The 25,780-nt window shown below is 41.9% G+C and overlaps 1 protein-coding gene across 2 annotated transcripts in view; it reads right to left on the bottom strand.

The window, feature by feature from the left end:
• Positions 1-685: 685 nt before the first annotated feature.
• The window catches only part of LONRF2 (LON peptidase N-terminal domain and ring finger 2), a 35,620-nt gene continuing 10,525 nt past the window's right edge, over positions 686-25,780 (bottom strand). Inside the window, exons 2-12 of one of the 2 annotated variants that reach the window (XM_069005843.1) lie at positions 20,151-20,269; positions 16,782-16,904; positions 15,689-15,850; positions 15,002-15,227; positions 12,927-13,023; positions 12,456-12,570; positions 11,107-11,228; positions 10,117-10,275; positions 7,018-7,180; positions 4,914-5,063; positions 686-4,566 (exon numbers count right to left, since the gene is read on the bottom strand). In XM_069005843.1, the coding sequence (XP_068861944.1) occupies positions 4,408-4,566; positions 4,914-5,063; positions 7,018-7,180; positions 10,117-10,275; positions 11,107-11,228; positions 12,456-12,570; positions 12,927-13,023; positions 15,002-15,227; positions 15,689-15,850; positions 16,782-16,904; positions 20,151-20,269 (1,595 nt within the window). In that variant the 3' untranslated portion in view covers positions 686-4,407. The remainder of the gene's footprint in view (positions 4,567-4,913; positions 5,064-7,017; positions 7,181-10,116; positions 10,276-11,106; positions 11,229-12,455; positions 12,571-12,926; positions 13,024-15,001; positions 15,228-15,688; positions 15,851-16,781; positions 16,905-20,150; positions 20,270-25,780) is intronic. The other variant, XR_011148648.1, reaches the window with a different exon arrangement.

The raw sequence follows: 25,780 nt of genomic DNA, 5'->3' as shown, positions 1-25,780 counted from the left end.
CCCATACACTCGTGCTAGCCATGTCCAGTTGCCTTGCTCTGGAACATTGCCTCCCTCATACCATCCTGAAGGTATTTTATTTCACTGGGCTTAGACAATAAAGCATTTGTTGTTCTTCACTGTAACCTTGTATTTTTTAGAGCTTAAGTCTATTGGGCCAGTCAGGTCATTCTTAGGGCTACAAAATAATCCAGTAAGCTAAAAAAGGAAGAGCCCACTTCATCATCATACCCCATTTTTGTCACAACCCACTCCTGAGGAAGCTAAAGGTTTATCTCCCCCATCCCACCCTGCTGAAGGCCCCTCAACTCCCCCTTATTTTGAGGCCCTCCAGCCCTCCTTCAAATCCACCCCTCACATTCACACCCAGTGCCACAATCTGCCCTGGCTGCCCAGCAAACCCCACTGTGCCACAACCTCTGCAGCCTCCCCCCTTCCTCGCACCGGGGCTAAAACAATTGCCATGCAATTATGAACCCCAACATCTAACCACTGCTTCTGGGATGCCATTTGCTTCTTAAAGCCTCCTGAGGCCAATTCTCAGCCCTTGGGCTCCTGTCAGGAAAATCAGACTACCACCCCCCTTCTGACAGCAGCACATCTGTGGCTTGTTTCTGTTCAGACGTCACAGCTCTAGCTCTTAGTCCTCACAGAGTGATAAAGCTTTCCCCATGAACTCACACTCTTATAAATTCAACCTGGTTTATTCCAAATATCACATAAATTAAACACATTTCCCATGAATATTGCAAATACACATGAAATGAACACTGCAATTTTTAAAAAAAGTTTTGGCTTTTTTTATGCAACAAGAAGTGCCAAATGTGGTTAGAACATGAACTTCTCCTGTATTTACTAGATACAAAAAGGTGCAGATTAATAATTTATATTTATACATATGTACACACTCCATTTCATTTCTAGCTTTAAAACAGTAAAAAATGGTTTCAAGTTTATCTACATTAAACATACTCATTTACATCTGGTCAGAAGCCCCAGATAAGAGTTGATACAATCATTTCACAACTGCAAAATTAAGGCGCTACCAAAATACCAGTTCCACTAGTGTAAAATGTAACAGAAATAGAGTGTACAGCTTTCTATTTATCAATTTAAAAGTGGACTGGAGAACAAGGAAAAAGGAGCAGTAAGAAACATGACAAGTTCTACAGGTTAGAAGTACAAAGAGATCTCGATGACTATCAAATGAACATATTAAAATACAGTAGATAAAAGGCCTCAGTGGCAAACAATTAGTATGCTTCTGAAAGACAAAAAAGGTTAAAATATATATATCATTTTGTAGCTTGAAATTTTACAGGTGAACAACAGGTGTAGAGGTAGAGGGATTTTTTTTTTCTTTTTGGCCTCTTTACGATGTATAAAGAAGGGCCACATTCACCACAGTGAAAAGACGCATCATATATCCCAGCATCCTTGCTTGGACAGCAAGCAAGAAAAGTGTAATGAGCTAGAAAGGCAACAAATCCTGTCTATCCCTTCCAGGAGCTCAGCTCCAATGCTTCCAACATGTACCTTGGCAACAAGTTACACCTAAGCACAGACTGGCTGTAATGTGGACATTTCCTCTAGAGAGCAATGAGACAGCTTTTCCTGTGAGGTACTACTGGATGCTGCAGATATTATATGGCAGAGGTGATTTGGTAAAAATGAAAACTGGTACTTTCCCTTAGAAAGCAAGTACCACAGGGCAGTGGTGATTTTATTTATTTATTAAAGCTTTGCTATTTGATCAGCATTCAACGTTTTGGAAGAAATGTCAGCTTTGGGCTGCTAATATGATTATTTGCATCCATACACAGACAATTCCTTTGTTGTTATCATTTATCCAAAACATCAGTCACTGAAATATTCACAAACTGCTTTAAACCTTGACTAAAAAAAAATCCCTCTACAGTTCAGCTTTCTTTTCAATAACAATCACTCCATTAACTATGCGGGCCTTCATGAACACAGTAATGTCACTTCCCATGTAGAATGTCTTTACACACTACAAAATAGCAGTAAACAACCTCTCATTTCATAGGGTTTTCTGTCAGAAGTACCTCAAAAGTAGATACCTTGAAAAAATTACTTTTGCAGAGAAGAATATTAACATTAACATTTACTGAGGCAAAGCCAAGAAGACACTAACTAGCACCTTGATATTTTTTTTCTTAAATGCACTATCTGTAAAATTAAGCACATATAAGATCAGGGACCAGCAATATACAAATACCATCAGCATCCTCTTCCAGCTAAACTAGTAATACTCAAAACTAGGCCAGACACACAAACAAGCAAGATGAGTGAGTCTTGAAGAAATACACAGCATGGAAAGGAATGGGAAGAACAGGAAGCTGAACAGAAAGGATTGCAAGATCAAATACAGTCCATTTTCTGGTCTGAGAATTAGTTTGTGAAATCACCCTTCAGTAGCTCAGCTGACAGTGGGCTGAAGACCTACTGACTTTGACATTTCCTCCCCATGAATACAACAATTCCTTTATACTTCAGCAAATTTCTCTTTATCATCTTCAAATCCTGGAGGAAATGCATTCAACTTGAATTTTGAGTATTTTGGTGGTGGTAGCAGAACTTGCAGAAGGCTACTGTAGAGGTTATGACATCATTGGTTGTACATTATGCACGTCACACTTCAGAGAATATACTTACAAACTACTTAAATAGAAAAGGCGTGTTCAAGGTAGAGGCAGTTACAGTACATTCAGGGTATGTTACAGAAACCATTTGTGGTAGCCATTTGCTGAAAGGAAAAAAAACTGCATTTTTGTTTCCCGGACCACAGAGGTTATAACTACAATACCCAAAGAGAGCAGGTAATATATCCCAATCACCTCATTTTCATGCAGTCTTCTTCCAGAATTCATGTACAAAGTGGAAAAAAAAAGTTTAAATACCTCTTCATTGACAAATAAGGAGAAAAGAACTAAAAAAGAAACCAGGCACTTTGACCGTTTAGGTAAGCAGCCACTTCTTCTTACCAGACTTCTGCACATGAACAAGTCTTTACATTGGTCTTGCTATGCTTGCAGCACATGGAGATTCAAGTCAACTTTTTTCCCTGTTGGTAGTATCAGTTCTAGTTATAGGAAACTATGCCAATTGAATTGGTAACACTGAGTTATTTCATTGGCAGTTGAGCAAATGTTGATCATTTGACTGACAAGTGATCAATTTAATAGCTATCAAAGTTAGATATTAACAAAACAATACATAAAAAAAATAATCAAAGAGACAAATGAAGGTTAACACCTGACCGAAGCTTGCATTGAGACTTGCCTTTATAGGTTCGGTTTGTGACTCCTTTCACGGTGTTACTGCGGACTCATTTCCATCACATACAGCAACTGGTACTAAACTACAATACTTTTGGGTTTGAAACATGTTCAGTAGAGACCACCCCAATGTAATGGGAGGTTGGCATGACACTGCAGGAAGGAGGGAGATGAAAACCTCCCCACCTTTCATCCTCACTGGTTCCACTCGCAGAGCATGTGTTCAGAACAAACTGCAGCATGCCTCCCTCATACTTGGGGTGAAATCATTATTTCACAGCAGTGTTTAGCATACTTTAGGGAGCGGCTTGGTTTGAATTTAGCAGTAAGACCGGCTAGGATTACTTTGGGTTTTCTCTTCAAAGAAACCAAAGTACATCTTTCCAAACATTTTGTATATACTCATTCTGCTACAACACGTAAATCACAAAGGAGGGATTACCTAAGGCTACCAAATCGTGTGCTTATTCAGTAGCTATTATTCTTTCAGATAAGCATCCTCATATGCCTTGACTACAAATGGCTTAACCTGTTTTTTCCTCAGATTGTTATTTGCTGAAGAGAAAGAGAGAGGGAGATGTGGGTGTATGACAGACTGCCTTCCAATTCACTAACAGAGTACTGTTGCTTATAGTCCTCATGCATACTTCTGCTGGGCAGCGTAACTCCTCTTCTGTTCACTACCTTCAAGAAAGTCTTGGAAACACCTCTTCAATCCACTGTCCAGTTTCCTCCTCTTACTGAGTGAAAATCCAGATCACATGCAGGCCAATGGCACTACTCTAGTACTTAACTCTCTTGGCTAGAAACATCAACTCTATCAAAGTACTTTGAAGCAATTATCCACATCCAGCAGCTACATTCTAAATGTAGCACAGCTCTGTAGAGGCTCAGTTTTCACCAGGACAACAGGAGAGTGTGCAAGGTTTGGTGAATACCCAGGTAACAAACCGATGCAATCGATGGATGCAGGACGCAGTCAGAAAGGGCTGTTCCTTCTTGAAGGAATCTTTAAAAAATACAAAAAACAACCCCTCCCCCTTTGCCCTCCCCCAGAACAACCTGTCATGAGATGTTTTTCGGTGCCCATTCACAACACAAGTCCATGTTATCTGGGTCTTTTGCGAGTCACAAATATCAATACGCGTCTGATGGCGATCAGACGATCCTTCAGGGAGGTCATAGCCAATATAGCCAACTGAGCTCTATTTTCCAGAGGCAACACTGCCAAGAGCCACCAGTACCAGGCAGGACCACTGGGGTTGCTCTGCAAAAGGATGGAAAAACACACAGTTATGTATTCACCAGCACTGCCCCATGAAGAACATCACCTTCCTTCTCACCTTCTATTTGCTAAGAAAGTCACCACAAAACAAGCAACAACTGAACACTTAATTGCAGGTGTTCTCTTTATCTGTATACACTATTAAGACTTATCTCTTCAGCTACCAAATTACACAGGTATATTGTTTACCATGCTTCATGCTGACAGACGAAAACTGGGTAAATAAGAGTCTAGAATGTACAAAACCACAGCAAAAATCTTGTCAGAAAACAGTCTAGTGTTAAAATTCTGTGTAGAATAAGGCTGCATAAATAGGCAGGTTTTATTACCTGTGGCTCTGATTCTTTTCCTGGCATAGATCCAAAATGATTGAGAATTTGCACTTTCATATTGTCTTTAAGAGAAGTAAACCAGGCAACAGCTTGATCATAAACTGAATCATGAAGGCGGACAAGTTCTTCATATTCTGGTCCTTCAACCTTATTGTTAAAAGAAGGGAGATGGAACAAAACAGGTTTGATACCATGGAGTCCATATGCTTCCCCAGAAGTAAACGAAGCAAAATAATGCAGTGACTACAGCTGTTCAAATGTCCTTATCTAAACCAACTGTGCCTAAGTCTCAGATTTCAAACCTGTGATGCTGGAGTCTTTTTACCCTCGGCTAGGTGTTCTGAAGTGACATTTCTTGGAGCAGTAACTGCCTCACTAGTACCCATTCCTAAATGCTGGCATAACAGAAGAATATGCTCTCTAATCCTGGGACATATTTATCATCTCAAACCCACAACCTCAAGTCCCTGTCATAGAATGACCTCTGGACAGTGGTACATCATCTGGCAAAACAAAACAAACACTACTGCCACCGAGCACAGAGATGGGGGGGCTACAGCACTTAAGAGACCAGCACTGTTTTACAGAAGTGTTAAGGCCATGGTAGGACAGCCAAGGAGAAGGAGGAGGGTAGACACCCAAGCAGGCAGGAAGCAGGGAAAGTGATGCTTTCCCAATACCAGAAACAGCCTCAGAAGAAACACCCTCATTGAAGCAGAGTGTTTTAGTTGCACAGGCCTACTATTAGCTATTGGGGGGGGAAAAAAGCATAAGCAAAAACCACTACAAACTGGTGATTTGTGGGGGTTTTTGGGGGGTTTTGATTCTGGATTTTTATTTGGAGATGTTTGGTTTTTTTCCCTTTAACATGTGCACATTACATAGGTGATTTCACCTATGCTACTCACTCATATACACATCTGATCTAGCTGTTCTGGATGCCCTTCACAATCGAGGAGAAGCAGTTCTAGAGAACAGTTAATCTCAAGTTAAGCATCTAAGAGCATATAAAACAGGTATCTTTGGACTGAGATTTTTCACCATCAGACAGATCATGAATGTAGGGCACTGAACAGACACCAGCCTCCAATGTGAGACAAGGTAAATCTCACTCTAATTATGAAGAGGTGGGTCTCTGGCACAATCTATAAACAATGCCTGTATACCTGAGTTGCACCACTCTTCACTAGAGAATTAGAGCAGAGCCCTCACTCTGAGCAGACTGCCTATTCCAGCCTTTCACAGGCAGAGGCACCCCCACGAGCTCAACCTTTTGTGCCCTGGGAAACAACTGCATCATCCTGCACAGGTTAGCAAAGCACTGCCAAGGCTTCACAGACTTTCACTTCAACTGTGAGAATGTGCTCGAGCTGCATGACCAAACTGACTTCATCACCTGGCAGATTACTGCTAAGCTCAATGTTAATAGCTACCAAGGTTTTATTGACACGGTCTGAAGATGATCCAGGGAGCATGGCCAAAAATTCAGCCTTCAGCCAACATCCATCACAAACACCTCACTTGATGCAGGTTTGCTAAGAGGTCTTGTTTTTAAAAGCTACTCCCCTCTCTGCATTTCTCTGCTCTCGGCCAGCTCTAATGGATCCTTGTACAGGGCATGGTTAACTACATGTCACTAAGAACTCATTTTAAGAGCAGACTCCCACATTTATTTGAGGACCTGTTCTGTAAATGAGAGCTTGGAGGACATATGAAGTGTGTCAACTGTCTGTTCAGTGCAAGAGAACAGTCAGTTCTCTACCAATAGGAGCATGTGCTTTTAGAAGGCTTTAAATTCTGTACCAGTTTTAAAATGTTACTCTGACCTCACCTACACACCATGACCTCAGCATCCTGAAAGCTACTTTGAGATCCATGAAAGGAGTGTAACACTTTAAGCAAAGATAATTACAAGGGAAGAAAGGAAGAAAGGGAAAGAAGATACAAAGTTTGTTCCATGGTTTTTAAAACAGAGCTTTAGTGTATTTGTAATGATATTGGCTTAAAAATAATGCACAGCTAGCTTGAAATGCAACAAGGAAAGGCTATTTAAGTGAATCCAGCAATACATGGGTATGAATAACTTTGCACCATAGATCACCTTTTTATCTTCAAGATACTCGATGTTTGCTGTGTTATATCCATCTCGCTGGCCATGGCTTAAGACCCTAAAACGACGGACACCAACTGTATCAACAACTGAGCGTCCATCAGGAAAAAACTTTACGTCCCTGATCTCTAATATACAGCCATGATCTGCAAATCTGAAATGACAGAAGGGCATAAAAGCGGAAGTCATCAACAAGCGTTTATAGACATCAGGACAAATACTGGGCCTAATTCACCATTTCTTATTTGAAAGAGGATTCTGCTTTGGTGACAATACATTTCTGCTTATTCACATAAGCCACACAACCCCCACCCTTTCTGCCTTCCCTCAGAGGACCTGGGCAGCAGCATTTTCAGGGCAGGTTTGTGGAGTGGGAGGGTTGGAAAGGGACACGAAACTAAATGAAGCATGTTTCATGCTGGGAGCTGCCAGCTGCTGGTGGCAAATTCATCTGGTTTGCAAAGAAAACTAGATGGGTAAAGATACTGTAAGGAAGTACAGAAACAGAGGAACAAATGCATGGCTGTGAGGGCTATCCCCCTACTCCAAGGTGTAAGCAGAAGACTGCAGGCTTTAGAAGAAAAAGGCTTTCTATATAGCAAGTCTTTTCTTGCATTTGTTTCCTTTAAAAAAAAAAAAAAAGTCAAACCAAACCCAAAATATCCTCTTCACAAAAGCACGTTTGTATCCATTGTATTTAAAGTAGGCACAGGTTTTAATCACACCCTGGAAACAGGCACACAATAAACTTTTACTTTATCAAGCTTCCTTAACTCTCTTTGTGATGCAGTGATTTCACTAGAGAGGCTGATTGCACAATGACTCTTCACCACAATACATTTGCAGGTCTACACCTCAGCCTACTGCTAAGCAGGAGAAAGCACTGTATCTAGTCTCATCTCAAGATACTAAAACCCTGCAGGGTTTGATAAATTCTTTATCAGGGAAATGCTTGTCTTACTAGGGCTTGGCCATTTCTCACAATGGAGTGACGAAGAAATGACTCCTGTCTCTGCTCTTATCATGGGTTTGGGAGGGGAGGGGGGAAGCTCACCACTGTGAACAACTGCTCTCTCTCAGCCAGTGCACAGGAAAAAATCAGGCAGAGCAGGAGGAGCAGAGCTGCACACAGCTAAGTCCTGGTGCTCTACCAATAGGACTGACTCAAAAAAGCAAGTTTGTTAGTTTATTATAGCAATATTACACTACACACTATTTAAACAGCTACATAACAGTTGTTTTTAATTAATGATTTTAGTGACATTCATACTGAACTTAGAAATTAATATAGAAGCGATGATTTTTTTTGTTGTTGTTGTTCTTAGAGGAGTTTTTTTGGGTAGACAGTGACCTCAATCAGAGACAAGAAAGCACCTGGAGACAGGCATAAAATGTGCTGACAACATTAAGAGCTTATATTCTTTTACCAATTGCAAGTTAAAATGGAGAAATAAAACAGAGGAAGGTAATGAACCAAACATGCTCTGTCACTGTGTTTTTCAAGGGAGGTATGTATTAATGTCTCGGTAGATGAGGCAAAACAAGTTTCCCCACTTCTTGTATTCCCAAGTTGATTTTGCAATTTTGAATAAACAGAAGAACTTCTCTACTTGTGTAAGAAGCTGGAACAGCCTGCCAGGTGTCTGCAGATGAAGGCTTCCTGTGTTTAAGTTATCATGCTCATAAAGTTGAATTATTTTAGTAACTCAAAACACATAGAAATCTAACCATACTGTTGCATTTTTAAATACCCTTCATGATGTTATCTAACAAATCAATTACTGTGTTTTGCGGATTGTAGCACCTTGGCCCCCTTATACCTGACTCCAAGTAAGTTTGGCTCTTCCACAAGCCTGCAGGGATATAAGGAGAGTTATCACTGAAATAAGTCCTAGGGTAATTCTGTCCTCACTCTCACAAGTATTCACTTGCAGAAAAATGGTAATAGGCCTGAAAGGGACTGTGGAGCATCAGCTACTGCTGGAGTCTGAACTCCACTGAGTGCAGTACTGACAGCATGCCAAATGGCATTGCTGCACAGCCACAGCTGACAGGAAGCTGCAGCATCTCCTGTATTCTTACAGCTACCTTACTGTCCAGTCTGGGAGAAAAATAAAATATCCCCCCCAAAAAAACATGAAGTGGACAAGGAAAGGCTGCCAAGCCTCAAGTAATGACTTCCCCCCTCTCAGCTCCAGTGATGATCACATACAAAAATGCTGCTCCTGAGGATGCCTGTCTAATGTTCTTAAAAATTCCCATGTTTGTCACCCGTTCTACAGCCTGCATCATGCCCATGTAACTTCTGAAGTCAGCAGCTATTGCATCTCATAAGGCAGACCTCTCAAGACCACCTCATGTTTCTCCCATGAGCATGGTGTCAAAACCCCATTATCTGTGAAATACTTAAACTTGAAGGCTTTCATAGAATCACAGAGTAGCTCTGTGTCGTAAGGGGCCTTTAATCTAGTCAGTCTCTGCATAGGGAGCTGGAAACACATCTGTGTCAGAATTCACAAAAATGAATGAAAGGTATGATCATATAGGAAGACAATGTAACCCACTCACTGCAGATAGTTTAGACATTGCAACATAGCAGTAAAGACAAACATTCAAATTCAACATTCAGCAGCAAAACAGACTTCTCAGCCAAGGGTATACTTTGTCTCATTAAAATGATACCACTCTTTCAGAAAAGCTATGGGAGGTCTGGATGTTTTGCCTTGGTTTTGTTTTTTTTTAAACTGAGTAGACAGAGGAGGAACCTCACCCAGACAGTCAGCTTTCACTGGAACAAACAGGCCAGCAAGCTTTCCAAACACGCAGCCAATTAAATGCTATTTTTGGAGCCTGTAGTAGCAGGATGAGTTGCATTCTTGCTATCATCCATCAGGGAGTAATAAAATTACATCTTTGTGTAAAAAGGAATGTTTAAACTTCAAAACTAAGAAGTAAGCAACTTTAGTATTGGTTCACACAGGACTGGAAGGAACCACAGTGGTTTGGGGAGACAAGTACACTGTGCTGCAGTATTCCATTAGCTCACAGCAGCCTCTGCAACAACAGGACATTCTCAGCTCATCTCCTTACCCTTTTAATTCATCAGCTAAGCACATGCCAAACTGCTTGGTACCAGTTTCCATGCATCTTCTTATCATTAGGCGATAACGAGGTTCAAAGACATGGAGTGGACAAGGGATGGTAGGAAAGGCCATGGTACATACGAAGATGGGAACATCTTTATTCAAACTGTAAGAAAATCGTTAAAAAAAAAATCACTTTTTTTTTTCCTGAGTGCTGCTATAGTCAGCATATACCCTTAATACAAGGCAAATGGTTTCCTTAGACTCAATCTTTGTAAATGCATATCTCTTCAATGTTTGCCATTTTCACTAGACAAACAATGTTTCAGGACTCTTTTCATTAATACATTATGTAAACAATCCCTCTAACCTATTTCCACAGAGGAAAACTGTCAAGAAACAGCCCGTTTCCCGAAGACATGCATACTGATACATCTTAGATACACATGGCAAGATATTGGTGACAACTTTTCACAGTAACAAAGTACTTAAGGACCAGCCATGTTCAAAGTAAAATGGCAGAGAATCCCAAAACTCAGTAAACCCCTTTGATTTTGAAGTAGCCCACTAATCCACTAATTTTTTTCAGGATTAACTGCATGTTTTGTTTTACTTTTTAGCTTACAGTTATAGCACAACATTCACAAGTCACTGACAAAACTGGATCCTTGAACTTCTCCTGACCTGAAGTATAACTCATTTGTAATTTGAATTCTACTCCCAGAAAACCCCCACTGTAACTCCTAAAGCTATTATGTTGTTTCAGAGGAAAAAGCAATTATCTTTATTTTAATAATATTGTTGTGCCTCTCCACCATCCAAGCACATTGTTACTTGTTTATCTGCAACATACACGTCAAAAATACAAACCATCTGGCATGTTCATTTAAAAGTTCATTCCTTTGGTGCATTTCCATTAGGAAATTACTCTTCTTCAGTAATTTAGATTGAAAAATACATTTTTGTAACAGCTGTCAGTAGTATAAAGAGAGCCTACTTTGACAATTCCTTCATTTCTTCCTCATAAACTTTCTTCCTTTCAGATAATTCCTCTGGCAAATAACGGACTATCAGCTCTTCTGTAAGGACGGTCTTCTTGTAAGTTCTGCTTGCCAGAAACTACAAGGAAGAGTCAACTCTTAAGTCTGATAACAAGAAGACAAGTAACATCTCTTCCTCCCAACCCATTCTTCCCTGAGGCCAAAGTGCTCCTTAGTTAGGACTGTACCGATACTTCACCCTTTCAGCCTCCAGGCACCAAAACTTCCACTTCAGCATAAGTGGTTCACCCCACTGTCTTTTAACTCTAACCCCATACCCTTTCTGGGCAGAAGTTGTACTACCAGGAAGAAAAGGCAGTCCATCCCCACTTTTGAAAGATACATTTATCTTTTTCATCTACAGCTGTCAGCTTACTGGCAAGAAGCATGAGTATGGGATACCTTATGTCTGCTGTTGAAAAGTGTTGACCAAAGAGCAACCATTCCTCATTCACCAGTTTCCACATAAACTGGATATATGGCATGAACACACCTATGGCTGGGGGTCACTAGGCATGAGCCTGATGGGATACTGGAAGCCTCCATTTCTTCAAGAACCAGCAAAACCACTTGTCTACCAATGAATGCCAAATATATCCTTGAGTAAATGAGGTCTGCGCACAGCTTGATGCTGTTGGTACTGTCTTGTTCTGGTTTCACAGAATCATAGAATAGTTTTGGTTAGAAGGCACCTTTTAATGTCATCTAGTCCAACCCCTTCAGTGAGCAGGGACATCTTCAAATGGATCAGGTCGCTCAGAGCCCCCCATCCAACCTGACCTTTAACATTTCCAGGGATGGACCATCTACCAACTCCCTGTGCAACCTCTTCCAGTGTTTCATCACCATTATGGTAAAAAAACTCTTACTTATATCTAATCTCTTCTGATTAAATCAACTCTTTCACTTTAAAAGCATTACCCCTCTACTAAAATGTCTGTCCCTATATTTTTTATAAACCCCCTTGAAGAACTGTAAGGCTGAGATCAGGTCTCCCCAGAGCATTCTCCTCACCAGGCTGAACAACACAATTCTCTCAGCCTTTCTTCATAGGAGAGGTGTTTCAGCCCCAAACCATTTTCAGAGCCCTTCTCTGGACTTGCTCCCCTGTCCTGAGGACCCTGTAGCTGGATGCAGGACTCCAGGTGGCATCTCACCAGAGAGGGGCAGAATCACCTCCCTCACCCTGATGGCCTCACTGCTTTGGATGCAGCTCACAAGTAGAGCACAGAAAGTCTCCACATAGATGCTTTCAGAACAACACAATTTTGTGCAGTTTTCTTCACTGGGGCAAGGACATACTTACTTCTGACAGCTTTTCCTTGCAGAGTGGGCAAAGTGGATTATGGTCAAGGCAACGCTCAAGGCATTTGAGGCAAAAGGTGTGTCCACAGGGTGTGGTAACAGGTTCGTAGAACAACCTTAACATGAAAACATGGAACAGAAAAGCTAAGCTGCCAACAAAAACAATTCCCAATGTGTGGAGAGGAGTGACTAGTCCTAGCTCTTTCTTTCTTTCCTGCTTTTGTATAAAGCACAGGTGACAGTGTTATCTAAGGACACAAAAAAGGTTTTCATTTTTTAGAAGTGGTAAACAATGGAAAACAGCATACATAACGGAGAAAACCACATCTGTAAAGATTCACCAGATGTAAGGTTCAGCAAAAAGGAACAGAGTAATGATTTAGACATTCTCTGGCAGGCTTCTCACACCGTGAAAACTTTTTTCAGAAGCTAGAGAGGCTTTGTTATGTTAATGCCAGGTCAACAGTCATACCTCATGCAGAGGGAACACTCAAAGTCTGAGGCATCCACCAGAGTTGTTGGTATTTCACTTGAAGTGTCAGTGGTGTTTTCAGGTAAAACATCTCCATCTAAGTAGTCAAGAAGATTATTACAGTAAGTATGTAAGCATTACTGCACTTTCCAATGTTCTTTACACTGTTGATTTTTTGACAAAAAACCTGATTTATGTATTTTCTTTTCTGAAGTTTTGTTTCAAACAAACGTATTTCCCATCTAAGTTTTAGATTTTTTGGCAGGAGATCTTTTGGAGAGCAGAGGATGATGTCTGTGGCCAGAGAATACACTTTAGAGCTGAATATCCATTATTTGCTTCTCCAAAAATGATTGTGTTGTGGGTTTTTCTACACTAGTTTTTAAAATATTCTGCTATTGCTTTCCCACCACCACCCCCCCACATCAGCCAGGCCAGATGTTTTAAAGTACATTAAGTCCAGAATTTAATTTGTTTACACACAGTCAAAATATTTCATCACTCTTTATTATAGATTTCTCAGCAGGGGTAATTTTTCTTACAAATATAAAAAAGCCTACATTTTTCTAGACTAGGCTGTTGTAGAAATCCCAAATTTCAGACAGCTTAAAGTTAAAGGACTACTGGAGTTGCATTAGCTAACACTGCTTTTACTAGCTGAGCAATCTGCAAACAGAGGCAAAACACTTCACTTAAAATTCTGCCCAGATTGATTTTTGGGGGTGGTTTTTATCTCTGGATTAAATTCACTTTAAGGGTATGCACTTCAAACTTCACTGCAGCATTATTTAGGCTCAAAAGCTATCAGCTCCAGCTTCTGTTGACATTTACACAAGCAAATTCTGCAATTTCTTTTACAATTTGCATCTTTGTGATGAGTTGCAACAGAGACGTGACTGCTGCCTCCACATGTTTTTTATTAACCAAATTCTTGACCATTAAAAAGCTCGGCTTTTTATGTTAAAACACTAGGATGCTTTGTTAAAGAGTAACTTATGGTCAGCATCTGGTTTCTCTGAAGCACAGACAGGATAGGTGGTGTGTGGCCTACAAAGAAAAACCATGCTATCTTTAACCTACATCTCACATGTTGGTATTTAGTAATTGCAAGAACCTGGCTGTGTTAATTCCGCAAATAGTAACATGGCACTGGGACCTAGCACAGACCAGAAATTAGTGCTTATGGGTAAAACACGATCTCTGGCCTTCCCTGTGAAGATACAGGTGGGTCAGATTTCACCATCTATTTACTGAGTCTGCAGTTCACAGGCAAGTACAGGGTTTTTTCCTCCACAGCAACGTGATCAGAAACTGGCCATCTATTGATCTTTTGCAGAGGTTGCAGACAGACAGCTGTACTTGCAGACCTGTATATTTTGAGGCAGAAGTCAAACGTGTCAAGATGTGGGGTTTTTTTTTTAATTTAAGGGGAAAAATTCATACCAGTACAGCAGCATTTTCAAAGTCTATGTTAACCAATTACTACACGACTCAGTGAAGTATTGCCTTCAGCATTTTTAGCCCTGAGTAGCCACTCTGGAGGTCTTTGTTAGAAGCTTGAGAAGCATACAAATTGTAAGCACAGCTATCAAGTAACAGAAAACTGGGGGGCGGGGGGGTTTGTTACCCTTTAAAAGGCTTCTTTGTTTGCTTGGAAAATTTCATGTTAAGTTGCATGTGACCATTTCTAATGCCAGTTAAAGATTAGTTTCCAGGATTACTTCATCTTTCAATCATATAGAAAGACAATGAAGTTCAGCTATAGCTGAGATTCAGAAAATGGAAACGGCAGCACTAGCAACTCGAAGACTAAACTGTGAGTGGATTACACACACGTTACAGTGGAAATGGCCCATCTGAGAAAGAAAAATACAGTTTTCATTCAATGAACTTAAACTGCTCTGGAATAAGGTAAATAGGTTGTTAGAGCAGAAACAGACACAGCAGAGTACAAAATATTATTCCAATTCCTGTAGGGAATGTTTCATTGACACCTATAAAAAGGGAGGAGTAAAAAAGTTTACAGTTTTTCAGTATGTGCAAGAGAAATTGCTTTTCTAAGCCACAACACAAACCTTTTTTAAGAATCTTATTTGGGACATCCAAGCTCTGCAAATCCCTCATATCACTGGACAGCTTTCTTTTTAAGCCAACCCCAGGTAAACTGGAGAGAATAGCTCCCAAAGACTTCTTGTTGTCTTCAAAGTAGAGATCCAGAACATGATGCGTAACAGAAGAATCAGTGCTTCTGAATACATCAGATTCTTGGGACGGGGTTTTTGTTAACCTGAACATAGTATCCTAAAAAAATAAAAACAGTTACATACAACATGAGACAATTTTGTTTTGCTTTTATCTATTAGTTTTATCAGCAATAGATCAATGTTCCCACAATGAGCCTAGCAATAAAGAAAGGTCTGTATCAAAGGTCACTTCCCAGTTGCATGAAGTAGGGCCATGTCTCTCCCTACAGCGCCTGTCTCTAGAAATTATGTTCCTGTCATACCAGATCTTCAGTGGAAAAACCCACAACTACAACTGACCCCCACGTGAAGGCATCACACTGTTTTCTGAAGAAAAAGGTTTGCTCTCTTATTCTTCTGAGGAAGTACATCCCAATAAGAGATCCAACAGCAATGGAAAGAACAGGCTTAGCATGAAAGTAAATGCCTACATGGGTGCAGACAAAGACCATGTCACACAGATCAGAAAGATCCATGTGCTACTTTTGGTATTTTTATGTTGAACACTTTTTGCTTTACCTTTGAGGACCCAGCAACAGAGTTATCTTCCACAGCTGACTGTGTGTTTATGCTACTCAGAAACGCAGGTTTCAATCTTGTATGGGATGTTCGACTAGAGAAAGGTGCTGTTAGACTATCATGCACATTTTCAAAGGCTGGGAAAAACATCTCACACATTATCTAGTTAATTAGGAGAGAAAAAAAAAAGTAATAATTACAAGATAGATATTTATGTTCGTGTGAACACAGATGCACAAACTTCACAGTTTCTAGATGCCAAGCAGCTTGCAACATCCAGGACATCCTGCATTCCCCAATGCCCATGGGAAACCTGAATGGCAGTCCCCACCACAGTCACATTCCAAGGTGCTCTTCTGGTGCCCTCTTCCCTTACCAAAGGCTTCTGCTCCCCAAGAGCATCCAGGGCAGCAGTCTGTTGCATCATTCTCCTGACCCTACCCAACTCCATTTTGACACTCAGACCCTGCCTCCAGAAGTCTTTAGACCATGGTCTTCCATCAAGACCAGTTAACAGAGATGTGTTTAAACACTCTTTGTGCTCTTCATCCATCTCCTCCATCCTCAAGCAGATTTAACCCCTAGCTTAAAGCTGTGTAGAGTCTTTTGCCCCTCTCACCAGTCCCCACCAAGCATCTTGCCAAATCCTCATTTCATTTTTATAAAAAGCTGCCTGAATGGATGGTCACAGAGAACCTGATGATGGGCTGTTAGCACCTAATGTGTCTAACTTCCCATAAGGGACAAAATGCTACAAAGACTGCAGGATTTTTCCAGGACAGGGCAGCACACAGTTTCCTCTTCTCAATCCTCTGCCACTTCCCACATGAAAGTCATTTTCTGATGGGTACTAAAATTAGAAACCTCAAGCCTATGCAGTGGAATTCACAAATACATAATCCCTCTGGTTGAGGCATCAACTAAACCCAAGAGGTGCCTCACATAGCATAATGCTAAAAAGGGTTATTGGAGCATCTACTGAATCAAAACTATCCTTTGGGTGTTTACTATCACCTGAAATACCATGAATTTTACTTGGCTGTGGGATTAAAAGCAGCACAATGGCCAAGTAGCCAGTAAATATATTTTATACCTTTTGGGCTTCTTTCTTCATTGAGCTCCATTCAGGATTTAAGGCAACACAATAAAGAAACTCCTTCAATGCTTCCTCAGTCCTTTCCAATCCAGAAAGAGCTTTTGCTTTCACATAATGGCCCTGTTCACACAAAGGAAACGTACAAATCTAGAGATCATTTCTGAAGTGGCAGCAAGACACCAGAAAACAAACCTGGAAGTTGACAGCATTCTGCAGGTGAAGAACAAGATGCTTTTTGGGTAACAACCTCTTTGATACATGTGACTGAAAGAAATTCAGTCCCTTCTGGTGCAAAAAGATTACCCAGGAACCCTCTGCTGCATTATCCCTTGCCAAAGGCATTGCTCATTTCCTGAGAGAAGAGCTGGGAATGAAGAGGGGTATTTGTCTCCCCAGGGACAAAGTCTACTACACATCCCACTGTGCTTGGATACATCAGAGAACAGTTTCACATACCAGGACAAACTTAGAAAGTAATGCAGCTGCACAGAAAGGCAGTGGGACAAGGCAGCCTGGAAGTGGCAGCTCAGAGAGTTCAGGATAGTCACTTTTCCTGGGTGTCTTACTAGGATAGTAAAATTATTTACAGAGATAATTTTTCACCTGTTTTATTTGGCCCAAAAACATAATGAATTTAGGGCAACTTACCAATGCTTAACCTGAAGCATTTTAACCCACCCTACCTCTGCCATGTTCTGGACTCACACATCCACAGCCAACAGGTACGGGTAGCCAGCTTGGGAATAAATGCTATTTTACTTGTTACTAGCAGCAAAGAGGAACACCTCACCTCTGAGCTCTCCTGCAGATATCAAACTACAGTTCTAATCTGACTATGGAAATTAGTTCCTTCACAATGAAAAGAAACTTAAAGAGTGCATTTAAACATTTCCCTCTTGCTTATTAGACAGAAGTGTGCTCTACAAGTACCACCTCTGACCCAAGAGAACACCTCTAGCCTGTACTGAAAGTACAGCTTCATTCATCTAAGACACTGGCTAGATAAGCAGATCCACTTTTCGTCCTTCATAATAATGATGAAAGATCTGGTGTCTGCTATCACATAATCTTCCTGAGCAGGTAACTCCCTCATTCTTTCAATACTGCTGTCCAAGCTGAGACCTGTTAAGATCTTTACCATTCCACTGGAATTGGAAGAAGGAGGCTCATGCCAAAAGCAAGTAGCAGGCACTGCATAGGCCAGGTTAATTAACAAAATTACCATTTGGTGACCTGTACAAGAAATCTCAGTACACATTGATTCTCTCCAGGTAAGATACATTTTTCTTTTTCTCAATGAGGTAAGAAGAGAGATAGCGTGAGGCTTGACCCTGACCTTCTTACCTGGATGTTTGCACAGCCTCCACAAAACCTTTTACACACCTGCCATCAGTGTCAGCATTACTTCACTGCACTGGGAAGCCTACAAGCTTGTTTGGACTCATCCTTCAGAGCTGTAAGAGCAATGTCCTTATCCGACCTGCAAGAGAGGACTGAGCTGGGCTGTCCACAGACAAAGCACCTAAAGATCCAACACCAGGACTTAGGCCCAGGGACTAGAGAACCCTATACTTCAGAGACTACTGCTGCTACCTTCTCTTTCCTATTTTCACATACCCCTGCCAAGCATCAAACCTGAAACTTGAAAGGGAGATCCAAGCAGGACCATGTGCAGCAGGCAGGAGGGCACCACTGTCTACCCTCCATATAAAAACACAACTGGAAAACACTCCCTGCCTTACAGAGTCTAAGGACCCAGTTTTCGTAGCAACTGAAAAGAAACCAATTTATCTATAGCTCCAATAACTACAGCATATCAAGGAGTTTCACCAGTAGCTCAGCAAGCCATTACATCTGTTATCAATAAGCCAAAAGATACCAGTTACTTGCATCGTAGGAGCTACTCCCAGAATTAAGTTTAATTTTATGTTGGGTTTGTTTTTTTTAACTACACAGCAAATGTTTGAGCTAATCTCTGCCACTGGATGAGATGCTGCAATACACAAAACAAAGCAGATGCCCAGAACTCCTGGAGAACATGGATTCTGGGTCAGCACAACTTATGCTGATGTCCTCACAAACATGAAAGCACAAGTGAAGTACATCTGAGACACTGCTGGTTACGCCATGATGACAAATTTCATTTTCAATTAATATTCTTCAGAGATGTGATTAATGAAACCTTTATCCGCCTACGACTGACACACATCACATTTCCATGGATTCAGGCAAACAGAAGACATTTCAAGAAAACATCTGAACGTGCGTAATTCATTTTTCTCCCTCTGCACAGAAACCCAGCCAGTGTCACCCAAAGTGGGATTCCTGACTTCATGACAAATTATCCGAGATAGAGAAGCAAACTGGATGCAAGGGAAGATTATTAACTGCCTTCCAATATGAAAGGTTTTAATGGGTGACAAGACAGATAGCCTTGAGAGACAATTCCCTAACTTGTCAGACACTCGGTGTTGCAGACAGCACCTCTCTGCTTGCCCTGCATCATCCCTAACTGGGAATGGAGCACTAGATGTACAACCCTGCTTGCTGAGGCAGGAGGTCAAGGCATTTATGCAACACCTCCTTAGCCTCCGCCTAAAATCCTTCCACAATTCCCCATGCTACGCTCTCCCCAGAAAGCACGTAGAGGCTTTATCTGCTCAAACCTGTGTTGCAGTTTTGCTACTGATAGGAGAAGGACTGACTGCAGGTGTAATCCTAAGTGGGGTGAACTGTTGGATACCCAGTCCAGCTTCAGGCAACCAGTGGTAATGACGGGCACCATGTGTTTCTTCCATTTCCCTCTCCTAACATCATTCCTGATACTTGCTCCAAACTGCCCACTGCTCCCTGTAGCACCTCCTTTGGTTATGAAAAAAATTGCAACCCCTCTATGAAACACCATGACACAGGTAGACATCACAGATATGATATTTTAGGATTAAAGAGGGAAAGAAAATAATCCTGAAATAGAGTCTGGGTTGCTCCTCAAAAAAACACACTGGCCAGCAGGCTGTCAAAGCCACCCACTTCCATGGGACACATTGTCCCAGAGAGACCTGCAGGGCCATCCTGGTCTGCCAGAGCCTTATGAATTGATTCTGCTGCCAAGCTGCAGCACAAACTGTAACAGGTAATAGGCACCAGCATGAACAAAACCACATCACCAGCAGCCCACCACCAAAATCCCATCAGCTGGAGAGATTCTGAGGACCTTCCAGACTTGTTCTTTGAAGAACTTTTTGGCCCTGTTAATGCCCCGATGTTCTTCAAACAACAGCCCCAGCAGCACCGTCCCCAGCACAGAGAGAAGCCCTGAGAAGCAGCAGTTTTCATTTTGGTCTTTACAAGAGGCAAGCACCGTACCGCAGGCCAGTGGGGCTTGTTTCGGCAGAGGATGTCTGCGTCGTGAAGAGCTTGCTGGTAGTTTTTCATCAACGTACAGAGTTCTGCCCGCTGTGCTATTAATGAACACTTGCAAGGAGCTGGAAAACAAAAACAGTTGCAAGGAACTTCATTAAAAGAAGTACTAGAACATGTTAAATACAGTAACCTCTTATGCAGCCACCATAACCAAAAAAATCACTACTTCACACCCATTACATTTATACTCTCCTGTAATGGAAAAAGAGGCAATTCCTTCATTCTTTCCTGCTTAAAATATATTCTTCTCACCCTGAAGCAATCTCTGTGTTTTATCTAGCAGGACATATTTCATATTCACAAAGAGGATGCCACTGCTCTTTCCCTCATCTTGCTTACAGGACACTTTAGAAAGCAAAAAGAAAAAAGCTGCAAGTGTTTCTACCCTCAGCGTGGAGGAAGAAATCACCAATGCAGGACTTCAGCTAAAGTGTTCCTGGAAGCCATTAAATAACAAAAATGCATGCAGCCTTTACACTTCATATCCGCTTGCCTTCCCCAAGGCAAGCAAACCTCTCATGATCATACACCTTGCCTCCACAAATTCATGAATCATTCAGTTCACATGGATTATGAACTTCCCAGACATTATTATTCTGTCCTTTCCTAAGGTCTCTGGAACACATTTTAATTTCACAGAACCACAGAAAAACTGGCTGATCCATGTTCAGCCTGTCCCCCAGGACCTCCAGCTCTCTTCTGCAGATCTGCTGTCTAGTCCAGCCCATCCTGTTGCACAGGGTTGTTGTGTCCCAGCTGCACCTGCCTTTGCAGAAGTAGGCAAGGCTGGTCAGCCCATGCCCCAGGTTGTTGGTCTGAATGGCAGTCCTGCCCCCCAGCACATGACATCACTTCGTCCTCTCCCAATATTGTGCCACAGACAAATTTGCTGACAGCACGCTCTTCCCTGTGAAAGAAGCTGTTAATAAGGTGCTGAACTGTGTCAACCCCATTACCAACACCTGGGCAACACCACTGGCAGCTATCCACCCAGCAGGTCTCAAGCCATTAGCAAGCACCTCATGCCCCTAAATGGTCCAGTCAATTCTCCACCTCCCTGCCACAGCTTCCCCAGCTCAGCAAGGACACTGCAGCAGGCTGCAGCAGCACCCTTGCAAAACACACACTAAGTCCCAAATAATGCTCTGCTTTTGTTCACTAGAACAGTTATGTTATTTTAGGTGATGAGATTTATGAGAGATTTACTCTTGGTCACTGTTGACCTTCACATACTGGGAGAGGCCTCTGGAAGGCTGGAAGGTGGCTGCTTGCAGCTAAGTGCAGTAATCCTTTCCCAAATGTGAGCTGGTTAAAACTGTCAGAACTGGTAATAAACTTTACTCAAGCTCTAAGGTGTGCTGAGACACAGCATCACATTTCTGCAAATTTTAACTTCACATCCAAACTAGCTCTCTCAAGGCTTTTCCACCAAGTGTCACCTTATGCATGTTCACACACAGGGCTCCTGTCTCCATACCTCTCCTGCTCTCTTCAGCCTGATTTGGCTTCACTGTTTGGATCTCACTTCAGCACCAGCATCCTAAACATGCCCTCGGTAAGAACACATTGCCCATACACAGCCCAGGTACAAACACATCTGCATGGACACAGAGTGAGTACAACTGCTGCAGGTGCCACCACTCATTAAATTCAAGCACCTACCAGGAGGGATGGCCCAACACCACATCCCCCTCACACCTCCCGCCCCTTGGGCTGATGCTCCTGCTGATGCCTTTTCCTGGTCTTAAAATCAAGAGTCATACACAGTTAGAAGGGGAAAAGGGATTTTACCTTGGTATTTATTTTAAGGATCCTTAGGTGTACATGTCCAGGTCATATGCATCGAGATGTACCCCACCGAGTCTATCTCTCCCTTTGTCTTCTGTCTCCCCCTGCCCCCTTCCCCAACATTAGGTATAACATTATAGGTTTTACTAATTAGCATATCTATCAAAGATTCCCCAATGAGAGGCTCAAGTGAGCCCCCCTCCCCAAGGAACCTTCCCCTGGATGTTCTATCTTGGTTTACAGAATGCGTTCTGGAGAGGACCTTGGGGTCTGGGGCACACTGATCTCTGGCTACGAAGCTTCTAAAATGTTTTGTCTCTTAGCTTAACAAACAAGTCCAAGAATGTAGGCAAAAGGCACTAGGAATACAGAAGTTGCAAAAAGGTACAACAGGGGTATAAAAGAAAAGGCAAAAATCTCCATGGCATCACTGCTTGTGCAGCAAACCAGGCTCATGTGCTTGCACTGGGAACCAGAGCAAAGAATCAATTGACTGAAAGTTAATTCAATAGCTGTGGCTGTTGTTGAGGCGGATATAAAAGCCACACTAGTCGTCATCCATAGTCAAAAAAGGTAGAAAGATTTTTTATTTTCTCTACTGCTATTCTTATACCTCTTCACAGTGGCTGTGGCCTAATTTAAGGTTGGCTGCTTAGCAAACAATGACAAGGCTGTCTAACAAACAATGACCATTCAGGCAGTAAACAATCAGCTATACAAGTAAAAGTATAGTTGTACAAGTTCTTCCTTGTACACTCTCAATGTCCCACAAGAAGAACATCCTCCCCTTCTGTCCAGAACATCTTCTCTTATTGGTATCTTCTTAGCCTTCTCTGTGGGTTTTACTAAGGCTGCAGAATTTCACTGTAATATTCTCACAAGTAAATTCTGACTCTGTGAGAATGTCAGTCCAACTATCAATCTCATCAAATAGTAACAAATAAACAGAAAGGTTTAAGAGGATCGGTTTCCCCTTGGCTAGTTCACTGTACAGCCACGCAAACTTGAGTGCCAGGACACTGGATGAGAAGGAAAGAAGCAGCAAGGAGTGTTGCCTTTTTTGGTTGTAGTGTGGACTGACGACAGATATACTAACTGCAGAACAACAGATCAGGGCTGATGCTTCCTCACTGGTCTCAGACAGTGACAGCTAGAGACTACACTTAAAGACCTCTACAAAAGCTCACATGTTAATAAGGTGCTGGGGTTCTGTGCTGTTTTTTGCTTGTGTGGTTTTGTCATGGTTTGTTGTGGGGTTTTTTTAACTACTACACGTGCAGACTGCTGCATGGAGTGATCCACACTTCTACCTAATAGTTTTTTAAAAGACGGCAAGTTAAATAGAATTGAAAGTAATTAATCTAAGATCTCCAAGCAAGTTTTTTTTTTTTCTTTTAGCAGATGCTCAAATATGAAACTATTTAGTTTAGCTGCATTTGAACAGTAAGTAATGCATACTTTGTATTTCCATCTTTGTCTGCTCTAGGGTATCCAGGTTCAGGGTATGCAGAGGGAGGTAGAAGCAGCAAGAAGTTAGGCACCTCAACAGGAAGGCAGGGTGTGGGGTGGGGTGGTATTTCTGGCACCATAGGGAAAGGAAGCAGTATGAGATTAGGGGGCAAAGCAAGTCAGCTTGCTGCTTCTGTTCACTACTGCACATTTTAACCACACTGATGCTTTCCAGCACTCTTCAGAACGGTTCGTACATCCAACAAACCCAGAGAGAGAACAGCTTCATCAGCTCCTTTTCAGGAACTCGTCTTCAGTGCAAACGTTTTAAGCAAAAAAAAGCCATTGCAGAGCACAACACTGTGGCAAAGGCTGCAGGTCCTCCTGAAGCACAGTCCAAACGGTCTCACAATATGAAAAGAAAATAAACCAACATGGAGGCAAGCCAGAAAAAGCTACGTGTATTAAGGGCTCATACCTCTCCTTCACTGAGACTCAGTCAGAAAGCATAAGGTGTGGCTGGCCCATCTTAATGAGTAACTGGCAAGGAATGTTTAGTTAACTAAGAGACAGGATAAAAAAACCCAACAAACCAAACAGCTTTGCTAAAGAGAACAGCATTTATGAGGCCATACTGTAACAGGTCTTCTACAGGGAGATGAAGTATCTAGACTAGATGCCATAGCTAGAGTGGTGCCCAGCCACCTCCACTCAGGCTCACCTCACTCACAGAGCAAGCAGTGCAGCCTGAAACCTTACTGGCTCTACACCCAACCCATGTATCCCTAATTCCCAGCCTCCTGCTATCAGCAGGACTGTCCCAGGAGGGTCCATGTCTCATCAGGGCAAAGCTAGATGGACTGAAACCTCATTCTTTGTCAGTGGAACTGAGGCATCAGCTGGCTGACTCCAATTCAGGGTCCACGTGGAAGTGGGATGAAAAAGTGAATAGCCAGCTGCAGCCTAAATAACTAGTGTTTCTTGTAAGCACCATGATATTGAGTTGTTCCATGCCACAGCAAATGCTGTGATGAAAATAATTAGTCACAGAAGGTGGCAAGAGAGGCCTTGAGGGTGCACAGAGTTTGTGAATACTGCTAGATGCCAGTATACAAGGATGCCAGTGTTCAAGGCCAGGCTGGACAATGCCTCAAGTCCCCCAGTTCAGTGGTCTAGTGGAAAGTGTCCTGGCCCATGGCAGGTGGGTTGGGACTAGATGATCTTTAAGGTCCCTTTCAACTCTTTAACATTTTGACTCTACAGTATTTGCAATTAAAAAAAAAAAAAAAAAACAACAACCCAAAAAACAAACCCGAAGAAACAATCCCAAAAGAAAAAGCTGCATAATAGTAGTCAAAAGTTTGTTTTAACCTAAGGCACTCATTCTCTCTTCTGGAGATAAAGAGCAGGGGAAAAAAAGATTTCTTTTATGAAATGACTTATTATTTCAGGCCAAATTAAAAAAAGAAAAGTGTAGAAAATTTTACTGTTTCCACAACACCAGCAGATGGCATTTTGTGAATCCAACTACTCCTGGGAATCCACAGCTGCACAGCAAAATTTATGTCCTTGTCAGCATCAGGGATGCAGTACTGAGGCTCCCAGGATCTGCAGCTCCAGGCAGCTGGGACACAGAGACTTCCTCCAAGACACAAGTCCTGGAAGTCTTCCCAAGCATCTCCCTTCCCCCCAGCCATAATCCCACTGTACCAGACAAACCCTGGCCCATACAGGGCCCAGAACAGACATATATTTGGGTCTTTGCCTCCAGGACCCTCCTTTGGACCACCAAATATTGCCTATCCTGAGTGTGGTTGTCAACTTGGATTTCTCCAAAATCATTAATTTTCCTCTCACACCACCTTTGTGCTCATCTGCATGTTTGTTACACAGTGCTTTTACTTATGCAGAAGCTAACACCCAAAATTACTTTTCCAGATCTGCCCAAGTATTCAAGCTTTTAAAAAAACTATTCTGTTGAGTTTGGAAGGTTGGTAGGACAACAGGGCTCCACAAAATTTCCTTGTGCCAGGAAGGCAGTTAGAGCAAGTATGAGAATTTGCCCAGCTGAGAGCAGATGGTGATAGAAGTTTTACTGTAATAAACTACACTGCCATTTCTTCCAGGAACTCAGAACAGAAAGAATAAGCTTAAAGTTGCTAGAACTCTAATTCTCCTTAGCTAACAATTCTTCCTAGAAAATCGCATCTTATTCACACATATCTCAATACTAAGCATATTTCCTTGAAGGCATGAGCAGAACTGAAACAGTGTCATCACAAACACCTTTCAGTCTTGCTCTTAAGAGTCAGCCTGCACAGTATTTCAGCAGAAAC

The sequence above is a fragment of the Aphelocoma coerulescens genome, chromosome 1 (assembly GCF_041296385.1).
Source record: "Aphelocoma coerulescens isolate FSJ_1873_10779 chromosome 1, UR_Acoe_1.0, whole genome shotgun sequence".
NCBI classification, from domain to species: Eukaryota; Metazoa; Chordata; class Aves; order Passeriformes; family Corvidae; genus Aphelocoma; species Aphelocoma coerulescens.
This window is presented reverse-complemented; position numbering and strand designations above follow the sequence as displayed.